The following is a 21,925-nucleotide window of genomic DNA, read 5'->3' on the forward strand; positions in this document are numbered from 1 at the left end:
TCCAATCTAGATCTCTTTTCTTTTAGTTCAAAACGATTTCCCCTTGTCCTGTCACAACAGATCCTGCTAAAGAATCTGTCCCTTTCTTTCCTAGAGTTCCTAAATAGTTCTAATGCAGTGCTTTGTGACCATGATGGGCTTCTGTCTATTTGAGGTCCCACTGAGGACCAGTTTCCCCCACTGGAGTCCAAGGACACCTCCCCACATTGTCAGCACTGTCAGTGCTCCCCACGACTGGTGCTAGATGAAGCCAGGTGAGCTCTAAGCACCACTTTCTTTTTGTATGGGTAATAAGATGGGCAGCCCTATGCCTCTGCCCACAGCTCTGATTTAACATGAAATCCTTCCAGGAACCCCCAGTAATTCCTCGAACCCACATGAGCTTCCACATCTACAACTATTTGAGGCAAGGAGTTCCACAGCTGTCTTGCTTGTGAGTCTACCAAAGAGTCCCAAAGTGGATTGGGTCGAAAGGAACCTTAAAGCCCACCCAGCCCCGACCCCTGCCCAACATTTCCTACCAGCCCAGGCTGCCTGAAGACCCATCCAGCCTGGCCTTGGGCAGTGCCAAGGATGGAGCACCCCCAGCTTCAGCTAGTCCAAGTCGATCACCACTGGTTACAGGACATCTATCCAGTCATGCATCTCCTGTCATCATCTTTCCCAAACCTACTGCAGCAGCTTCTGTGCAGCAAAGGACATTTCAGATGTGAAAACGCTATGAAGGGTTGTCATGAAAGCAATTCCTTCCTAAAAATTACTTGGTGGTGCACACACTACAGCATTTATCTGAGACAGCATAGGATGTCTCTTGTTCAGGAGGCCATGAACACACAACAGGTAGGATGTCTGTGCTATACAAACAGTAAGGTGATCAGCTTAAGCATGCTGGCAGGGAGAAGGGTATTGATTTCAAGCTGATTCTCGTGGTCTTCTCCCTTCCCTTAGCTCACAGAGCCACCAGCACAACTCCAGCTACTCACCTGCCCATCCCCTTGTTGCATGGAAGGACAAGGGTAATGGTTTTAAACTAAAAGAGAAGAGATTTAGGTTAGTTGTTAGGGGGAAATGTTTTACCCAGAAGGTGGTAAGGCAGTGGCACAGAAAAGCTGTGGATGACTTGTCCCTGGAGGTGTGTGAGGCCAGGCTGGATGGGGTCCTGGGCAGCCTGAGCTGGTAGGGGGCAACCAGCCCATGGCAGTGGTTGGGACTGGGTGGGCTTTAAGCTCCCTTCCAATCCTACCATTCTGTGATTCTATGATACGTGAAAGGAGCTGCGTTCTCCATCTGTTATCAGCTTCATCCACCTATACAGCAACTTTTTATCATGCACTTACCTGCTATCATCAGCTGCTTTCCATTTGCCCTGAGGTCTCCACACTTTCTGTAGCCATCTCTAGTCTGTTAGAGTCCTATTGCTGCTGCTGAGGCTCAGCTGTCTGGTCACGTTCACTTATCTTCAGCTTTGGGGCTAGCACACTAATTGGATATTTCCAAAAGTCCTGTTTTGATCTGACTGTGCTCCCACCTGCAGCTCCTATCACCTTCAGCTGCACATATTCCTTCTCCCAAACAAAGCTGTTTCTTTAGCTCGGAAGAGTAAAAATTAGGAAAGGTTTGTTTTGGCTACAAAGCCAAACTACAGTACCAAATGCTGCCATTGCTTCCAGCAAGGAGCATGAGGTAAATTCAGGTGGAGTTTTTGGCAGAAATGGATAGTAAACCTTGGGTGAGAAGAGGCTGGCGTGTTTGGGTTTGTTCCCCACATCTGAGCAGGGCCTAGGGCTCACATTCTGATCTTGCTTGTACTGGTGGAATTCAACGCTGATTCATTGGCCTCTAGGGTTTAAAAGGTACTTACAATTCTTTAATCAAACACTGTGGCTAATCAGAGTGGTACCGGATCTGGAAATACCAATCAGTGCAGGGAAATGTGCATCTGCAAGGAACGACACAGGCATAACAGCTTTCCTCTGTTCTTGTTTAGCAATTCCTTATCAGCGTATCTTGAAACACATTATAAAGGGGGTAAATACCATCTGCCTGTGCAGATCTGCAGCCCAGGGCACGGAAGGTGATAGGGCTGCCTGAAGCCAGGCAGCAGCACAGCCACACAGGCAGGTGGAGAACACTTACTCTTTTCTGTTCATTTCAGAGTCTGACCTATTCTTCAGAAATGTTTGTAAAGTGTGAGTGTGTTGTAAGTACATACATTTTATCCTAATACCACAGAGTATCTTGAGTTGGAAGGGACCCATAAGGATCACAGAGTCCAAATCCATAATTGGTAGAAGTTATATCCAGGCTTCATACAGGTCTGCTGTTACTCCAGGGATGGACCACTTGGCTTGGCAGTTTCCTGGAGAATGTTACTCTTAGTTATTTTACAATATCATAAATATAAAAGTGTTATAAATTGGAGAAGCCTGAGCTTATATTGAGCATCTGAGATGCACGATTTGCTGCAGCAATGCTTGAGAGCATTCAGCTCCAAGACTTGCCAGACCTTGGGAACATTACGTTTCCAATGAGTGTGCTCACTGGTGAGAAAAGAAACACCATTGATGGAGGTTTACATCATTTCCTTGCATGGCCATTTGCTGTTTGTAACAAAGCACTGAACTGCTGCCCCAGGAAACTTCACAGTGCCTGAGACAAAAAGGGAGCTGGCATTACCATTTAGACTTAAGAAGCCATAAACATCTGTGAAGCAGTCTTTAACTTGGGTTTCTGTGGGAAAAGACTTGTTGGGAGAGATCTGCAATACCAGCAAATGGCTGGCAAATGCTTTGGGTGGGAATTACCCCACCTAATTTCACATACCCAAAAGTTAGCTGTCTTATCTAAGTTAGTCACTCTGGTCTCTTGCATAATTGATGATATAAGAGCTGTCTGCCACCTGCATGTTCATATTGCAGCTAATTTCACCTCATTTCTGAGGTGAAGAGCTTAAACTGAGCAAGCTCTTAGGCTGTTGTTTTGAGATGAAATCCCTCTTCCAAGCACACGGGGCAACTAGAAACACAAAATAACATCAGGGGGAGAGAGATGTGCTAAATTAGCCAATCTGTGACTGAGGTTTTCAATCAAGTGCCTTGATGGGCAGATTCTGTGCCTTCCATTAAAACCTATGGTGTGGTGTGCTTGGTCTTGACAGTGGTCATTGTCTCCTGTGCCAAAAGACTTGAAACCCTCAAGTGACACAGTACGGGATAATCTGTTCACAGAGTGGAAGTCTTCTTCTAATCCTTATCACAAAGTGGCTGGTGTTTTCTCTGAGACATGATTTCTAGTCTATAAATGCTGAGAATTCATGGGGATGCTGTGGCCCTTCCTAATGTGTGCAGAGTTTCAGTTTTATTTCAGCTCTGTATGGGTTATAAGGCAGTATGTTACAGTTGCTATGCATTTGGTCCCCCTATTGTTAAAAACTGCTATTTGCTACATTTCCTTAATTGTGGAAAATGATGCCATAAATAATGAAACCAGTGCCAGTTCCCCACGCATTGCCTTGTGCAATGCTGTAATCCAGAGGGTGGGATTTGATTTCATTCTCACTAACATGATTGAAATGATGGACTTGCCTTGTACAGCATGAGAAACAATTTCTGACTTCAGTACAGCACTAAGTAGCCTTTTCCTCATTTTCCCCAAGCTTCCTTTCTCTCACATATTGAAAGCTTTTTCCTTGGATGCTGTGGTGCTTTCTTCAGTCCAGATGATTTGGTAGGTGCTGCAGGTTACAACTAAAGGAGCACATTAATATTGGTTGTAAATCACTCTGTCAGGGGATACAGTTTACATCAGCCAGGTGACCAGTAGTGGCCAGTAGTCTTCACTTGTCCTCCACAATCCCCTCACTGCCCACAGTTTCTGCAATTCATTGTGAGAGCAACATAAAGCAGCTCAGGCCATAGGATGTGCCCCACGATGTCCCAGTGACACAGGCAAGCTTAGTGTCCAGTAGCTGCAGTAGGCACTTGCAAAAGGGTTATCAAAGGCCTAAGTGAATTCTGCAGAAACAACATACCCCAAAGAAAATGAGAATTATAGCACCAGCAACACGAAGCCAGGGTGAAAAGCACATCAGGTAAACATTTGACTTTGCTGCAGCTTGGAACAGGAGACCTAAAGGCAGGCAGGAGGCATCGCATCAACTGCTGCAGTTCCAAAAAAGTACAAAGCATCAAAACTGGCAGCAAGGCAGTCAAGTTTTCTTTTGGAGAGATAAGTGAGAATGAATGTAGGACCTGCATGCCTATTTATTTGCGTGGTATAGTGAGGTAATGAAAGTCTATAACTCAGGCAACACTGATGTTGTCTCCCCCATCCAGGCAGGTAAGCTTCTGTTCCACTGAGACGGATGCTTCAGATCCTTCCTTAGCCTGTACCAGATCGTTATTTGAGGGAGGAATGAGCCCAGGCTGAGCCTCACATTGTGGAGAGCCTAGATGAAGGAGAAAAAACATCAGAATTGGTCATTAATTTAGCCAGACATTTCAGATTTTAAACATATTTAAGTACATAATCCAAACCTTGGGATTTTATTTGCATTTAATATCTCAAATACTTCTACAAATCTAGATTGAATGGACTGTTTTCCTTTGTCATCTCATTACAGAGAAAATAATCACATTGAAACATCTTTACTTTTCCTGCCTGCCTTTCTGACAACCTGCAAATGGGAGAACCTCCTCACATAAAGCATTGACCAAGTCTGGGACAAGGAGTGGACCAGCCACATCTAGGCTCCTTATCTCTGTGGTTCAAGGAGTTGAGAAAGCAAGAGGTTGCACTCTGAACTTTGTGACTCAAGGGAAGGGTCTCCTGTACGTGTGTTTAACTCCTCCCTCTGTGCAGTCAGTAATCAAGTGTATCCAGCCATCTCAAATCTTGTTGCTATTAAATCACTATATTGTATCTATATTATATCAGTAAATATATTCCTGCTTCTCCCTTACCAGAGAAGTGTAAAACGTAGCCGTTTCTATCTGCAACAAGTATTGCCTAACAAATTATTTGTAATTCAAATGCAATCCCTCAGGCTCATTTACCTCAGTAGTTACTACACTACAGCAATAGTGTTTATAGGGAGCTTGCATTTTTGCCTGCTTCCTGCTGCCCAAAGCCCTTCCCTCATGCACAGTTTTAACATTTCTTATCACGTAGAAGACAGAGATCAGGCTGGATGCTGCACATCCCTACATGCACCATTCTCCACTCTTCTGGAATCCTTAAGAATAACTGGGTAGCCACATCCATGCAGAAGTTCCCCATACTTCATGCCCCACATCCTTTCTGACAACAATAAACCACATCTTAGTTGTAGATTGGTTCCCAGATGTAAGAGATACTTCTCAGTACATCCTGGACTGCAGGGTAGAAGCCAGTGACAGCCAAGGCCCAGATCTATGCTTAGCTCTTCTTAACTAGGCCCCAGTCCTGCATGAAGTCTTCCTAAGGCTCTGCTCATGCAGTACTACTTCAGGATGAGGACCCTAGTTAATATGAATGTTGTATTGCTGCACAAGCTTCATATGAAGGACTTCAACCCTCTAGCCTAAGCTTTATGAGTTCTTCCCTATATGGAGATGCTGGGTATATTGAAAGATGAGGTCTCAGTAAATAACTGCCCAAGGCATCCCTAGACTGAAATGGCATGAAACTGGTTTTGACAGTGTGAGTGTGCCTCCTTATTTTTGGAAGGCCTTCATAGGCCAGCTGCATTCTCAGCTGTTGTGCCCCTGGAGTTGACTGCTTTATCCCCTGATTTTCTAAATGCTCAGTACCAGTTCTTTCTGGCATCTATCCAGGGCATGGCAGAGTTCATGGACTCTGTACTGAGCTCACTGCCATTGATGCTGTAAGATCTCTTGCTCTGTTACTGAATATCAGGGAATTAAACTAGTGTGAAGCCCATGACAGTGTTCAACACCAAGATGACAGTCATGACAGCCAGTTAAGTCTGGCAAGTGCTAGATATCACAAAATCATACTATCTTTTGAGTTGGAAGGGAGCTTTAAGGGTCATCTAGTCCAACTCCTCTGCATTAAACAGGGATACCAGTAAACAGCTCACTTAGGTGCCCTATCCATCCTGACCCTGAGTGTCTCCAGGGATGGAGCACCCAGTGCCTCTTTGGACAAACTTTGCCAGTGCTTTGCTATCCTCACTGTAAAAATATTTTCCTTATATCTAGTCTAAATCTCCCTCTATTAGCTTAAAACCATTTCTCCCTGTTCTATCATAACATACCCTGCTAAAGAGCCTGTTCCCTTTCATACAGCCCCCCTTTAGAAAACGAAAGGCCACTCTCATGTCTCCCTGAAGCCTTCATTTCTCCAGGCTGAAGAGCCCAAGCTCTCTCAAGGTGTCCTCATAGGAGAGGTGTTCCATGCCTGTGATCATTGTAGGGGCCCTCCTCTGGATGCACTCCAGAGGTTCACATCTCTCCTGTAATGAGGATTCCACATGTAGATGCAGTGAGGTCTCACCAGCACAGCACACAGGGGCAGAATCCTCTCCCTCACCCTGCTGGCTGTGCTGCCTTGGATGCAGCCCATTATATGATTGGCGTTTTGGTCTGCAAGGGCAGAATGCTGGCTCATCCCAGCTGCCATCCACCAATATCAGTAAGTCCTCTTTGGCAGAGCTGTGCTCTATCCCTTCATCCTCCAGCTTGTACTGATAGTGGGGACTGCCACAACACAGGTGCAAGACCTGGATCGAATGTGTACTGCATGATGTATAATGATGTATATTTTCTAGTGAGGCAGCGAATTGCCATCATCTGGATTCCCACCATTCAGAACGACTGCCTTCTCCTTCACGTATGGATATACCTCCACAGCTCTATCTTCTTCCCTCTGTGCACAAAATCTGAGTATTATCAACCTCTGCAATAGCTTTCACAGAGCACAGATAGTATACTGACATGGAGACATGGTGGTCATCTCTGTGAAGTCTTTCTTTTCTCTTGCACGTGGTTTTGGCACTGGAGCTCGAACAGGTGCTGGTCGTATCCCAGCATTGAACTGGGAGCTCTGGGCGAGGTTCTTTGCTGCTTCTCTGTAAGGTAAGTTCCCAATTGGCTGGGAAGTGGCCCAGCTGGGGCGAGATGGTCGTTTTTGAGTTGACCCAAGATCTTCAGTAAGTGACAGCTACAAAAGAAGAAAGTAAGTAGCTTAACAGAGGGGCTGAAAACGTTAGAGTCTGTTGAAAACTTTAAACTCTAAATGATACTCATAATGATGATACAAGCATAACATTGTTGTGACTTGTGCTCTTATCTAAGTTTACCTTAAGTACAAAAGGATCCATTTAGAAATTGATGCAATAAAGCCAAACCTACATTAATTAATTCTCCAGATCGACTCCTTTCTTAATGCACGAATTCTCCCCTGTGCTTATGGCTGTAACTAATCCCAGTCTTGCTGTTTGAAGTCCCACAGTGGAAAGGATGAAGTTTATTTTAACATGCTGCTCAATGAACGTTTCACTAAACACTATAAAAGTTAAGCAAAAAAAAAAAAAAAGAATCTTAGCAATGTAGTGATTTTTTCATTGAAAAAGAGTCCAAATATTGAAAAACACAGTTGAGCAGACCAACAGCTTTGGCTTTTTAGAACTGATACAAATTATTTAGTACTAACAGTGAACCAACATCAACAAAATCAAACATTTACACTGAAACTCATTAGAAAGCAATATCTTCTGTTGTGCAGAATTGAGTGTCCACAGCAAAATGGTTTTAAAATGGAAAGGTTTTGCAGTTCCTGCCCACCTGGTTCCCCTTTCCATTGTTTGGATTGGCAGCAGCAGCAATATATGGTGCTTCGTACCTAACTGTCTGACAATAAATAAGCAATCCAGCAACTTTTGGATATCAGCCAGAAGAAAGAGAGGTGATTATACAAGTGCCTAAAGTGGCCCCAGTTCTCTGCAGTACTTAACGTGTAACAGAGACAGTGTGATACAAATTGGTGCAGTTTTTCTGTCCTAGTGAGAAAAGCACAATACCAAAGAAGCAGTAGCAGCTGCAGCACAGATCTGCCTTTACCTTGCTTTTGAGCTCTTGTGTCCTGGGTGGTTCTGTTTTAGAGTTAAAAGGACAAAGAGTACCAGGCCATGCCTTCAAATTAGAATGACACATATAAACTGAGTTTCAATTTCCAAAATATTTTCACACTCAGGAGTAGTCACAAGTGGTTCAACAGGATTTCTTGGATGAATTAATAACATTTGAAATGAGATTTGCAGAATATAGGTAACGTAAATATACACTGGACAGGACTTTGTCACAGTGCCAAAAGCCCTGGATCTTCATGTGTGATATACCCACATAGTATATACATGGGATCCATTCTCCAAACACCAATTCCCTGTGTATCTGTCATCAGATAATTTATTCCTTACTTCAGATGCTGCAATCTTACTACCTTAGGCAGTGAGGCAAGAATGACTGATCCTGTCAAAAAGATGTTATTTTGTAAGCACTAAAAATAAGTCAGTAATTCAAGAACAGCTGGGAGGGTGGAGCAGTCTCCCAAACAGAAACAAGCAGGCAGCCTGAAAGGCAAAACCAGCCTCTAATTGCTGACATTGCAGTCATTTGCAAAGCTGTCAAAAGCATCAATATGATGGATTTTTACCTTTCTAATAAAGTATCTGTGCTTTTTGACATCTAGGGAGGATTTGGCATGATGCTTCCTATTCTGCTGAAAGCTGCACAAAACTCCTTATTGGAAGTCCTCCAAGGAGGAGCCCCTCACTGTGTAAAGGACACCGATGTGGCACCACTGTCACCTGCTAGGGGACCTGTAGGGTCAGAGCTGGGGAATCACAGCAGGGCAGCACAGCTCCACATCGGAAAGAACAGGAGGGATGAAACAGTGGCCTAAAACAAGGGGATCTGGTTTCCATGCCCAGCCTGCCAAAAGCTCAGCTGAGTCACTGAGCTTTCTTCACTTTGCTTTGTACAATAGTGGGGCAGTAGCTGCTCAAGGTGGTGAAGACAAGCCACAAAGCCTTGATCCAGCAAAGTGCTGAAAGAGATGATTAACAATGAAACTCTACTTGTCTTTAGTGTAAGGCATTTCCCTTCATAAAGATAGAGCAGGCATTCCCATCCCACTGTAGAGATACAGTGGTTGCACGCATACTCATAAGAAGGAAAGCAGCCCTTAGTTCGGAGACCTAATTAACTTAATTTATTGTAACACATTATTTAAAGTAATTTAGATAATTCACTTTAATTTATTGTAAATTAAGTGTAAGCCTGGTCACATTCTATGCTACTACTTCCATGATTACTAATAAACTCCAAAACACCACAAGTTTACGAGGAGGAGACCTGATTCACCCCATGCAAAACTGGAGCCGTCGGATTCAGGTCATCACTTTAATTACATGTTCCTTCTGTTTTGGTGTGTTGCTGTTCAGCCTCCTGAGCTCAGAGCTCTGTATAATGGCCCTTTTCACATCTTCATTGTTGGCTGTAATATACTTTATTCTCATCTGCTTTCTACACTTGAATCATTGATCTATTTAAGAGCTTCACTTTAATTTGACTTGATGTTTGCATGCTTGAGGCACTTATTCTTTCATCATATTCTGTTCTTCTTCCAAGGATTTACTAAAAGGTTTGAATATTAAGCTTCTTTATTTGGAATTGATTAAGTAAGAGTCTTTTCACAGGTCTTAATTTCAACAAGATTTCCCTAATAATAAATGGAAATTAATTCTGGATGATTCCTAGTGAGCTATATATTCTTTATTCTATGCATTAGCCTTTTGTAACCTAACTTTTGTTGTCATCTAGCTCATTAATGGTCAGTGAAACAGCAGGATTATACACTGCAATACCAAAAGAGGATGAGAAACACAGCTCTTCTGCTGAAATTTGCTCGAGAGAAATACAAGTCAATTTTCAATGTAAAGGTCTAGGAAAGAGGGACACAGCATGGACTGCCCCAGATTTTAACACAAAAAGACGATAGTGCTACCAAGACTGCATAACATGAACACATGAAGATCTGTTCTGGGCTAATGTCACAGAGCTGTGACCACTAGAGCTATAGGATGCTTACCCCTGGGTTAGGCTGTCCTACCTGCCTATGAGGCACTGAGAGAGGATGGTGGATCTGGCAGGCCTTGACAGCATGCAGTGGCTTTAAGAATCTTCCCAGAACTTTTTGTGGGCAGAGAATGGCAGACCCCTATTTAATGTCAGCTAAACGCTTTCTGGTGACTATTTACTATGGGAAGAATAATGTCTCTAAAGCTACTGGGGGATCAGGCCTAGCCAGCATAGGTTCACGAAGGGCAGGTCCTGCTTGACCAACCTGATCTTCTATGACCTAGTGACCCATCTGGTTGACAAGGGAAAGGCTGTTGATGTAGTCTGCTTAGACTTCAGCAAAGCCTTTGACACTGTCTCCCACAGCATTCTCCTGCAGAAGCTGGCAGCCCGTGGCTTGGACAGGTGCACTCTTGGGTAAGGAACTGGCTGGAAGGGCCCAAAGCGTGGAAGTGAATGGAGCTAAATCTGGCTGGCAACAGGTCACGAGTGGTGTTCCCCAGGGGTCGGTGCTGGGGCCTGTCCTCTTCAGTATCTTTATTGATGACCTGGATGAGGGCATTGAGTGCACTCTCAATAAGTTTGTGAATGACACCAAGTTTGTTGCAAGTGCTGATCTGCCTGGGGGTAGCGAGGCCCTACAGAGGGATCTGGACAGGCTGGAGAGCTGGGCTGAAGCCAATGGGAAGAGGTTCAAAAAGGCCAAATGCCGGGTCCTGTAATTTGGCCACAACAACCCCAGGCAACGCTACAGGCTTGGGGTGGAGTGGCTGGAAGGCTGTGTAGAGGAAATGGACCTGGGGTATTAATCACAGAATCATAGGGGTTGGAAGGGACCTCCAGAGATCATAGAGTCCAACCCCCCTGCCAAAGCAGGTTCCCTACACCAGGTTGCACAAGTAGATGTCCAGGCGGGTCTTGAATATCTCCAGAGAAGGAGACTCCACCACCTCCCTGGGCAGCCTGTTCCAGTGCTCCGTCACCCTCACTGTAAAGAAGTTCTTGTGCACATTTGTGCAGAACTTCCTATGCTGCAGTTTCTGGCTGTTTCCCTTTGTCCTGTCTCCACACACTGTGGAAAAGAGTCTGGCCTCGCCACTCTGCTCCCCACACCTTAGATATTTATAGACCTGCATCAGGTCCCCTCTCAGTCTTCTTTTCTCAAGGCTAAACAGACCCAGTTCACTTAGCCTTTCTTCATAGGGGAGATGCTCCAAGCCCTTCACGCTTTTGTGGCCCTGCGCTGGACTCTTCCCAAGAGATCCCTGTATTGGGGAGCCCAGAACTGGACACAGTATTCCAAATGAGGCAGAGTAGAAGGGGAAGATCACCTCCCTCAACCTGCTGGCCACGCTCTTTTTAATGCACCCCAGAATGCCGTTGGCCCTCTTGGCCACAAGGGCACACTGCTGGCTCATGGCCAACCTGTCGTCCACCAGGACACCCAGGTCCCTCTCTGCAGAGCTCCTCTCCAGCAGATCATTCCCCAACCTGTACTGGTGCATGTGATTATTCCTCCCCAGATGCAAGACTCTACACCTGCTTTTGTTAAACCTCATCTGGTTTCTTACTGCCCAGCTCTCCAGCCTGTCCAGGTCTCACTGAATGGTAGCACAGCCTTCGGGTGTGTCAGCCAATCCTCCCAACTTCGTATCATCAGCAAACTTGCTGCAGGTGGCCACTATCCCCTCATCAAGGTCATTGATGAAGATGTTGAACAGGACCGGACCCAGCACCGACCCCTGGGGAACACCGCTGGTTACAGGTCTCCAACCAGACTCCGCACCGCCAATGACAACCCTCTGTGCTCTGCCAGTCAGCCAGTTCTCAACCCACCTCACGGTCCACACATCTATCCCACACTGCCTCAGCTTTGTTATAAGGATGTCATGGGAAACAGTATCAAATGCCTTGCTAAAATCAAGGTAGACCACATCCACTGCTCTCCCCCCATCCATCCAGTGACAACATCATAGAAGGCTACCAGATTGGTCAAGCATGACCTCCCCCTGGTGAACCCATGCTGACTATTCCTGATAACCTCCTTTTCTTCAGTTGTCTGGAGATGGCATCCAGCACAAGCTGCTCCATCACCTTTTCAGGGACAGAGGTGAGGCTGACTGGCCTGTAATTACCTGGATCTTCCTTCTTGCCCTTTTTGAAGACTGGAGGGACATTGGCTATCCTCCAGTCTTCAGGCACCTCCTGCATTCTCCTCTCAAAGATGACAGAGAGCGGTTCAGCAATCACCTCTGCCAGCTCCCTCAGTACCCCTGGATGCATCCCATCGGGTCATGGATTTATGAACGTTGGTGTTGCCTAGGTGCTCTCGGACCGCCTCTTCCCTGACTAAAGGGAAATTTTCTATTCCCCAGACCCTCTCACTAACCTCCAGGGTCTGGGATTCCTGAGGGAGAGCTTTTTCACTGAAGATAGAAGCAAAGAAGGCATTCAGTATCTCTACCTTCTCAGCATCCCCCATTACCAGAACACCCCCCTCACTTAGTAGGGGAGCCACATTCTCCCTAGTCTTCCTTTTACTGTTAACATACTTTAAAAAAGTCTTTTTTTATTATCCTTTATCACCTTTGCCAGATTCAATTCCAGTCAGGCTTTAGCCTTCCTCATCACATCCCTGCAGGCCCTGACAACATTTCTATATTGTTCCCAAGTGGTCAGACCCTTTTTCCACATTTCATGGACCTTCTTCTTCCCTTTGAGCTTGTGTATGAGCTCCTTGCTCATCCACACAGGTCTCCTGCCACCCTTTCCTGATTTCTTGCTCACAGGGACGCACCGATCCTGGGCTTGGAAGAAGAGCTGTTTAAATGCAACCAGCTCTCACAGGCCCCCTTACCTTCTAGCACCCTAGCCCACGGAATGGCTCCAAGTAGATCCTGGAAGAGATCTAAGTCAGCTCTCCTAAAGTCCAGGGTAGCAATCCTACTTTTTGCTTTGCTTCTTCCACTCAAGATTTTGAACTCCACCATCTTGTGGCCACTACAACCCAAGCTGTGCCCAACCATTACTTTCTCGACAAGCCCTTCCTTATTAGTGAGAATAAGGTCCAGCAACACCCCTCCCCTCATCAGTTCCTCCATCACCTGCATCAGAAAGTTGTCTTCAACACACTGCAGGCACTGTCTGGACCGCGCATGCCTGGCCATGTTGCTTATCCAGCAGATATCTGGATAATTGAAGTCCCCCATAAGCACCAGCACCTGGGATTGTGAGTTGCTTATGGAAGGCCTCATCAACCTCCTCCTCCTGATCAGAGGGCCTGTAGTACACCCCCACAACAGTGCCACCCATACCAGCCCACCCCTCGATTCTCACCCACAAACTCTCCACTGCTACACCGCTCTCCCCCAGGTGGAGTTGAATACATTCTAGCTGCTCTCTCACATAAAGAGCAACTCCACCACCCTGCCTCACCAGCCAATCTTTCCTAAAAAGCACATAGCCCTCCATGACAGCATTCCAGTCATGCAAGCTGTCCCATGACATCTCCATGATCGCAATGACATCATGGCCGTGCGACCGCATGCAGATCTCCAACTCTTCCTGTTTATTTCCCATACTGCATGCATTAGTGTGCAGACACTTTAGGGAAGCAGCATCCCCCTGCCCCTCTCCATCCCTTCGAACTCCACCCTCATCACCCATCAAGCTCTGTTTTGAGCCTCAAACTACCCACTCAACCCCAGTGGCCCTCATTTTGTCCCCTTCTTACCTAGTTTAAACACCTTTCAATGAGTCTCACCAGTTCCTGGGCTAAGATCCTTTTATCCCTTACAGACAGGTGAGTTCCATCTGCAGCCATCATGCCAGGTGCTGAGTAAATTGCCCCATGGTCAAAAAAAAATAAATAAATTCTTGTGCCTACAGCAACCTCTAAGCCATTTATTTACGAGCAGGGTTTTTTTGATCCTCTCAGTGTCCTTCCCCTCCACTGAAGGGATAGAAGAGAAAACCACTTGCACACCTGCTCCATTAAGTACCCCCCTCAGTCCCTTGAAGTCATTTTTGATAGCCCTCAGGCTTCTCTCAGCAGCATCATCACTGCCAACCTGAACTACCAATAAGGGATAGTAGTCAGATGGGCGAATAAGACCAGGAAGCTTTCTAGAGATATCCCTGACCCATGCCCTAGGAAGACAGCATACTTCCCTCTGGGTGGGGTCAGGCTGACATATCGGGCCCTCAGTTCCTTTTAGAAGGCAGTCGCCCTCCTTTCTTTACTGGAGGAGGCAATCTTCAAGTGTGGAGCCAACCGCCTCTCTTAGAAAAGCTTGGAGGCTGTCCTTCCACCTCATTGATTGATTGATGCTCTGCTGAATGTGAGCCAGCGGTGTGCCCAGGTGGCCAAGGAGGCAAATGGCATCCTGGCTTGCATCAGAAACTGTGTTGCCAGCAGGAACAGGAAGTGATTGTACTCAGCTCTGGTGAGGCCGCACCTTGAGTACTGTGTCCAGTTTTGGGCCCCTCACTGCAAGAAAGACATTGAGGCCCTGGAGTGGGTTCAAAGAAGGGCGACAAAGCTGGTGAGGGGTCTGGAGCACAGGCTTTATGAGGAGCGGCTGAAGGAGCTGGGATTGTTCAGTCTGGATAAGAGGAGGCTCAGGGGAGACCTTATTGCTCTCTATAACTACCTGAAGGGAGGTTGTAGTGAGCTGGTGGTCGTCCTTTTCTCTTGTGTAACTAGTGATAGATCTAGAGGGAATGGCTTCAAGCTGCTCCAGGGGAGATTTAGGCCGGACTTTAGGAAATACTACTTCTCTGAAAGAGTGGTCAGGCACTGGAATGGGCTGCCCAGGGAGGTGATGGAGTCACCGACCCTGGAGGTGTTCAAGGAATGTTTGGATGTTGTGTTGAGGGACATGGTTTAGTGAGAACTATTGGTGATCAGTGGATGGTTGGACTGGGTGATCCTGTGGGTCTTTTCCAACCTTGGTGATTCCATGATTCTATGATCCTATGAACAGCCAACAGAAAGTGACACAGGCATAAACTTGACCTTGTACTGCTGCAATTTATAGCAAAAACTGATGCCGAATTTGTGAAAGAGGGTTTGGGACTCTGACTAGGTGTTTGCACCTTCTAGTTGTGGGCTGCAGGTTAAATAACTTTGAACAAGCTCTAAATCCTAGGGAAAAAAATATCAGCCACCTCTTTCTACCCTGAACTAAAATTCTTTCACCTCTGTACTGACAATAAAACAGCTTTAAATCTGAAATGAGAAGCCATGGAGGAATGAAACTCTAAGGTCTCTCTGATCTAAAGGCTACAGAGGAAGCCTTTGGAGAATGGAAAGTTTAAGACACACGTTGAATAACTTAAATAATATTTCTGTTCTTTAACACTGACTGAATCTATTTCCTTTCAAAGAAGCTGTATATGGGTCAGGAGAAAGCCTCTCAATCTCCGGAGACAATGCCTCTTTTTTATGTAAACCTTCTTTGGCTCAACTCACATGCTGTTCCCTGGCTTTCATTGCTTGGGAAACATGCTTCCAGGTTTGCAAAAAGCCCTGATACGCTTGCAAGCACATCTTTCTTCTGGCAGTTATTTGCTGCCCTATCTACAAAAGCTAAACCCATGATGCTTTCTGGAAGCCTGACTTCCCAAGACTCCTTTCATGTGAGGATGCCCTATTTTACCAGTGATAAGCACAACGAATCCTCAGTATTAAGACCTTAGGGCTGCTTGCCCAGACTCAGTGCAATGAACAAAGTAATAAAAGAACTTCAAACTGCAATAATCAAAAGTTGTGGGAATGGAAGAGTGGCTTCGGGAATGATGCAAATGTCATGAGAGAACTGATCCAGTGGAAACTGGCTGTCAGAATGCCATGCAGTACGCAAAGTGAGGAAGGAGCAGATAACAGGATCACTGTCTACACACAGACAGTTGCTGTCCCTTTTTCTCACTGCAGGCAGATGGGCTATGTCTGGGCTGCAACTAGAAACTGCCCCTGCCTGGAGCAGGCAGATGTGGCATGATTTGTGTCCTCCTTATGGCCTTATTACTACTAGCCAGATAGGCAGCACATGTGCCTGGCAGCCTGCTTGTAGTCAGGAGCAAAGTTTCACTGTTGCCTAAGTTAAGTAAATGCTCTCAGCTAAAATATTCCTGGGTGTAACTGACAACAGACTAATATAATTACAAACCAGTGATACTCACCAGTGATGTTGATTTCTGGAGTTTCTTAGATCCACAACCTGCTTTCTTTTTTTTCTCAGCTGCCTGCCGGCTAAGGTCCGGAGTCTCCCCTCCTCCTTTCTTTCTCCTGCAGAGTAGAACAGAATAGTATTAACAAGTGCTATGGAGTTGGTTCCCTGGGGTGGAGAAGAAGAAAATTCCTTATGATAAGCCACCCGAAAAGGCGTGGTTTGAGCTCATACATTTTATCTTGTACCTGGGGCAGACCAAGAGTGCACAATCAGTTCTGTGGCTCAGAGGAGCTTGCTATTTTTTAAATTATGATAACTTCATAGCATTCAAATGCATGTCCTTGCCTTGACACTTACAGATGTATGAACACATCACTGGGTAAACACATAACTGGTGCTACACCAGGGTAAGGGAATTCACAGAAAGGGAAATTTAGCTAAATAATGTTTGAATTTTTAGTTTAGTCCATGTAACTTGCAACATAAACAGGGTTAGAGGACTTCCCTTTGAACAAGTTATTCATCTTTACTATAGCCAAGTAGACTTTCTTATGAATGTAAATGATTTTATTTACAACTATAATTAAAGTTAATATGATAGCAAACAGAACAGGCATATTCCAGAGGTGAAAATTAAGTGAATATGGCCAGTTGTCATATTACTTCAGTATCAGGATTAAAATTAGTACTATAAGAAGGTTTTTTTAGGGATTTGGACAGGTTCACAAACACATTTGGTCTCAAAGTATTCATTCCCCTTCCACATTCACATTCTGCAAATCACAGCTAAGTTTACAGATGTAGTACATTTAAAGCAGCTACTCTGTGTGCTGTGTGGATTCACCTCCCAGCTCCACCACCAGCATGTCTGGGCTCCTGGAAAGCATGCTAAAAAGCAAATAGTGAACATGAAATCATGAATTCACTGGGTGAAACCAACCTTGAAAGCAACACTCATCCAACAAAGAAGCAGAGCCACACTGCATAACGTGCACATCCTCACAAGCAGCCAGAAGCAGTCTGTTATTCGCTAGTCCCAGACCAGCTGCAGATCAAAAACCATCAAGACAAATCAGACAAATTATTTCAAATAGCAAATTGAGGAAAATTGCAATCTCTTTGTAAACACTAACATCTGAGAGAGACAATTCAAGCCAAAACACTACAGGGAATGATGTGGTCATCTTTAGAAGGCGGCAGTCTTCTGCCAAAAAGAATCAGTGTACAGAAGGCTCTCCAATCATTGTTACAGCTAGGAGTGTTCTAAGAGTATAGAGTGGCTCTGACTCCATTCCTTATAGTCCAGTGGCAGCATTGGAATAAGCCCATCTACTCAGAAAACAAACACACTGATCCACTTACACAAGGAGAAAATACCAATATCCTGTCAAATATATCCCTTGGTTTATAGTCTCAAATTAAGATTTTAAAATCTATTGCTGTATTCTAAAGTCCATGCTCCTGGTGTCAGAGCATCCCCCTGTAGCAGGGTGTGATCTCACCCCACAGTCAGGATAACGAGTGGTGGGGATGGAAAGGAAGACACTGCAAAGGAAGATGGCATCACAGCTGAGTAGGGCAAGGCAGCTCTTGCTCCAGTGCTGAACTCAGTGCTTCTCACCCTGCTTTTCTCTCCCAAAGAGTGTTTTAAATTCCCACAAGCCTAACAGGCAGGGAGTATGGGGCTGGCTATTCATGAAACATGAAAAGCAAGACACGGGCGTTGGGATGCAGAGGACGAGCGAAACATCATGCCCTTCTCACACAACCCAGCCCTGTTTTGTCAGAAAGTAGGCCTAGGCTGCTGACAGAACAATTACTGAAAGTAATTATTTTCTCATTGGGTAAACACTTCAGCACAATATGCAACTGTTTTTAGAGCCTGCCCATGTCCATAAATTATCTAACTGAATTAGCGCTAGAAGGCAGGGCTGGCTGGGGGAAGGAGGTTTCATTTTGGCTGAGTTGTTGTCATGAGAAGTAGCAGGGCTCTTTCTCGAGGCACAAGCACACAATCTTGGCGGGGGTCCAGCGCTCAGCTAGAATCAGGATTCATTAGTCATGATAAAATGGGAGGCAGATCTTTTGATTTATTGGCACTGAGCAGCACCATCACCAGATGCCTTCCAGCAGAACTGGATGTGCACAGCCGGAAAGGAACGCCCCTCCTGCTCAGAATCCCAGGGAAAATTTGCTAGTGTGGTCCCAGGCTTTAGATAAAAATGCTTCATTTCACCTTTGTGGTATTGCTTCTTATTCCCAAAGAGACAAATCCATCCTCGCTGGTCTCTGTTTGCATGCAATTAAAAAATTATCTAGACAATTCAGGCAGAAAACAAAACAGACCAAACAGAAATCACCCTTGTGATATATTGCTCACAGACATGCAGCAGCATTGAAAGCCACCACTATAACTCTAGCAAGTGATTTTGATAAGGCCTCCAGGCAATTTGTAACTCTACCCCTGTCTGTATCTCTCTTCTATCTCCTTGCCACTCCCTCGACCACGCATCTGCTCATCGCTGCTGTTGATTTCACTGCTCAGAGACTGAGCTTTTCCCACACTTCCCCATCTGAACCAAGAAATGTGTACTGATCATACTCCAGGATTGCTGTCCCAGCTCCTCTAATTCTGCAGGGATATTTGTCGTTGAGGTTCTTGGGTGTCATTTCTGATGCTTTCCTGAGCAAGCAGCAAAAAAATCAAAGCATCAGAAAAAAAGACAAAAACGAAACAAAACAAACCTGTCAAGACTCAATTATCATCCAGATTGCAAATTAACCTCATTCTAACATCTTTCAAGCACTATCTGGCAGTGGCCCAGTGTTATAATTCCTCTTTCCACTGACATGAAGCACCAGCACTGACCATGCAAAATACCCACCAAATTGTTCTACAGAAATGTATTTATTTTCTTACTCAAAAGTAAATACCCAATTATTTCACAGAATTTCACAGAATGGCCAGGGTTAGAAGGGACCTCAAGGATTATGAATCTCCAACCCCCCTGTCACACGCAGGGCCATCAACCTCCCCATTTAATACCAGCCCAGGCTGCCCAGGGCCCCATCCAACCTGGCTTTGAACACCTCCAGGGATGGACGGGGCATCCACAGCCTCTCTGGGCAGCTGTTCCAGCACCAAATTATGGTCTCATAGGTCAACGTACATGTTTTGTTTTACATCTCTTAGGGCTCTTAGTCTAAGAAAGACGATTTAGACTAATATTGGGAAGAAATTCTTTACTGTGAGGGTGGTGAGACACTGGAACATGTTGCCAAGTGAGGCTGTGGATGCCCCTCCATGGATGCATTGAAGGCCAGGCTGGATGGGGCTGTGAGCAACCTGGGCTACAGGGAGGTGTCCCTGCCTACAGCAGGGGCTTGGAACTTCATGATCTTAAAGGTCCCTTCCAACCCAAACTATCCTGTGATTCTATGATTTTATGACTCCGTTTGACTCCACTCTCCTACATAAGAAAGAATTGGCTCTGCTGCTTGTTGCACTTCCATGTTCAGTTTTTGGCTAAGCAAGGAATTCTCTGCTATGAGTAGACAGCAGCATGGAGCTAAAACAGAGGAAGAGAGTTTGTAGCTCTCTTTCTCTTGTTGGCAAAGACCAACAAAGAAACAGAGGATGACTCCACTATTTAAATGACACTATTTTGGCTTCAGAGTTGACACCTGTTACAATGCCCAGGAGAGTTCTCTCCTCTTTTTGGACCGGAAAGCGAGCATAGAGAAGATTTTTAGTCGGTTCCAGGAGCTAGGAAAATCCTTAGTTTTTTTGTTACCTCTTAAATTCTGCAAGATTTAACCCAGCATTAGGCAGATTGACTTTGATTCAAAGAAGTAGCCAGTGACTAGTCTCACACACCTCTTTGATGATGGCGTCAGGTATTCCTTTGATGTAATCTTGTTTGTTCACAAAGAATTTTCTACAAGTTCTGCTTTTCTCAACACAGACAGATGGAAAGAATGGTTTATTTTTTCTCAGCCATCACTTTGGCTGTCTGCTGTGTTTCTGCTAGTTCTGCTGCACCTTTTCACCCATGCTTATAACCTGCCCCAAGAAAATATTTGCTCCTCCCTATATGCATTCAGACTGCAGCAAAACTCATTACCTCTCCCAGACTACCACTGCAGAACCCTATATTTTAGGAAATCACTCCTATTGTTTTAGGAATCTCATTTTACATAGATTTCATTACTTCTGACATATAGTCTACACAAAGAGTGGATGTTACGCCCTTGAGCTCCAAGCATTCATCTAATCTGAAAAATAACTATACCTAACACAGCCTAGGGGGTCAGAGATCTTTATCTCATTTCTCTGTTCTACTTTACAACCCTGTACACTGGTCAGGCAGGGTCTGCCTGAGCCTGTAGGCTGCAGTATGATGGATCAGCTTGCACAGCACTCACATTACCTTTCCTTGCTCAGGCGACTACATACTCACTGAGTGCAGCCTTCATCAGCAGAACAAAACAAAGCTTGGCATTACAGAAGGGCACTGAGCACTTTACCATTTTGTGGCCACTTGGATCTCTGACCAAACTGCTTACTTGCTGTCACTGCTGCTGCCATGGGAGGAAAACACAAGCCTGGAATGGGGTATCCCACCAGTCCTGCTGCAGACAAGGAGAAGGTGAGGTGCAGAAGACCAGGTCCCCATGCAGCTGAAAGGATGGAGGATACAATACAGAACCTTAGTGGGAGGATTTCTGGAAAGGGGCTGCAGAGGGGACACTGTCTGCAGAAACAGCATTACATGAGCGGGTAGCTGGGTCAGCACCTGAAACAACACACCTGTATTGCTAAATAAGAGTCATTACAGGCAAGACTACACACTAGCAATTACTTTCAGCTTAAGTGATATTAAAGGGAGATCCTTGATAAACAAGTAAATCTCTTAGAATTCATTTTTCTCCTTTCTATAATCCTCTGTAATTACGGATAAAAGCCAGATTTGCTAGATCACTAGGCATTAAAATATCCTCCATTGCACAAATGGATAGAGGCTCAAATCTTACTTAGGAGAAGAAAACAGTCAGTGTGCTTACTGTATGATTAGCAACTCAGAATCATTTGCATCTGGTTGTCAGCTGCATCTACAGCTCAGTGCTGGAACAAGCAACTTCCAAACTCTTTGAACAGGGACTGTCCTATTTTTGACACTGATTCATGACCAGCACATGGGAACCCTAAACCTCACATAAGTCTTTGGAACAGGCTATTTAGGAACGCTTCACAACTGACAAATAATATTGGAACAACTATTTCAACAAGAGGCATTTTGTCAAAATATTTTGTTAAAAGCATCAGAGAACTCTACCTAAAATGCTAGAGTTTGGAAACACACCACAGAAAGAGGGTGAGGTGAAAGCTGGAATGCTCTTTGAAGTAGTGCAGTATCCCAGAACTAGGGGACGCGGATTAAAAAATGATTCATAAAAGGCTTTTGCTCACACACTGGGAACTTTGTGGAACACCCCAGAGGAACGGTGGGTCCAGCAAAGTTAATCACATTGAGAAAGAACCTGTGCAAGTGCACTTCTGCTTAGCCAAATAATCACTAGGCTGGGGTAATTTGTGGCTTGATTGTTCCTGTGCACAGTGCTCACCTCAGCAATATCAGTTATTTACTTAATGTACAGCCTGGTTACATTCAT

The 21,925-nt window shown here is 45.0% G+C and overlaps 1 protein-coding gene across 3 annotated transcripts in view; it reads right to left on the reverse strand.

The window, feature by feature from the left end:
• Positions 1-4,242: 4,242 nt before the first annotated feature.
• Positions 4,243-21,925, reverse strand: part of FBXO16 (F-box protein 16) — a 39,926-nt gene continuing 22,243 nt past the window's right edge. For 2 of the 3 annotated variants that reach the window (XM_031603855.2, XM_031603854.2), the window contains exons 7-9: positions 16,263-16,368; positions 6,936-7,161; positions 4,243-4,447 (exon numbers count right to left, since the gene is read on the reverse strand). In XM_031603855.2, coding sequence (XP_031459715.2) covers positions 4,302-4,447; positions 6,936-7,161; positions 16,263-16,368 — 478 coding nt within the window. In that variant the 3' untranslated portion in view covers positions 4,243-4,301. Of the gene's footprint in view, positions 4,448-6,935; positions 7,162-16,262; positions 16,369-18,688; positions 18,936-20,818; positions 20,933-21,925 lie in introns of those variants that run through there. The other variant, XM_090136564.1, reaches the window with a different exon arrangement.

The sequence above is a fragment of the Phasianus colchicus genome, chromosome 2 (genome assembly GCF_987193195.1).
Source record: "Phasianus colchicus chromosome 2, bPhaCol1.hap1.1, whole genome shotgun sequence".
NCBI classification, from domain to species: Eukaryota; Metazoa; Chordata; class Aves; order Galliformes; family Phasianidae; genus Phasianus; species Phasianus colchicus.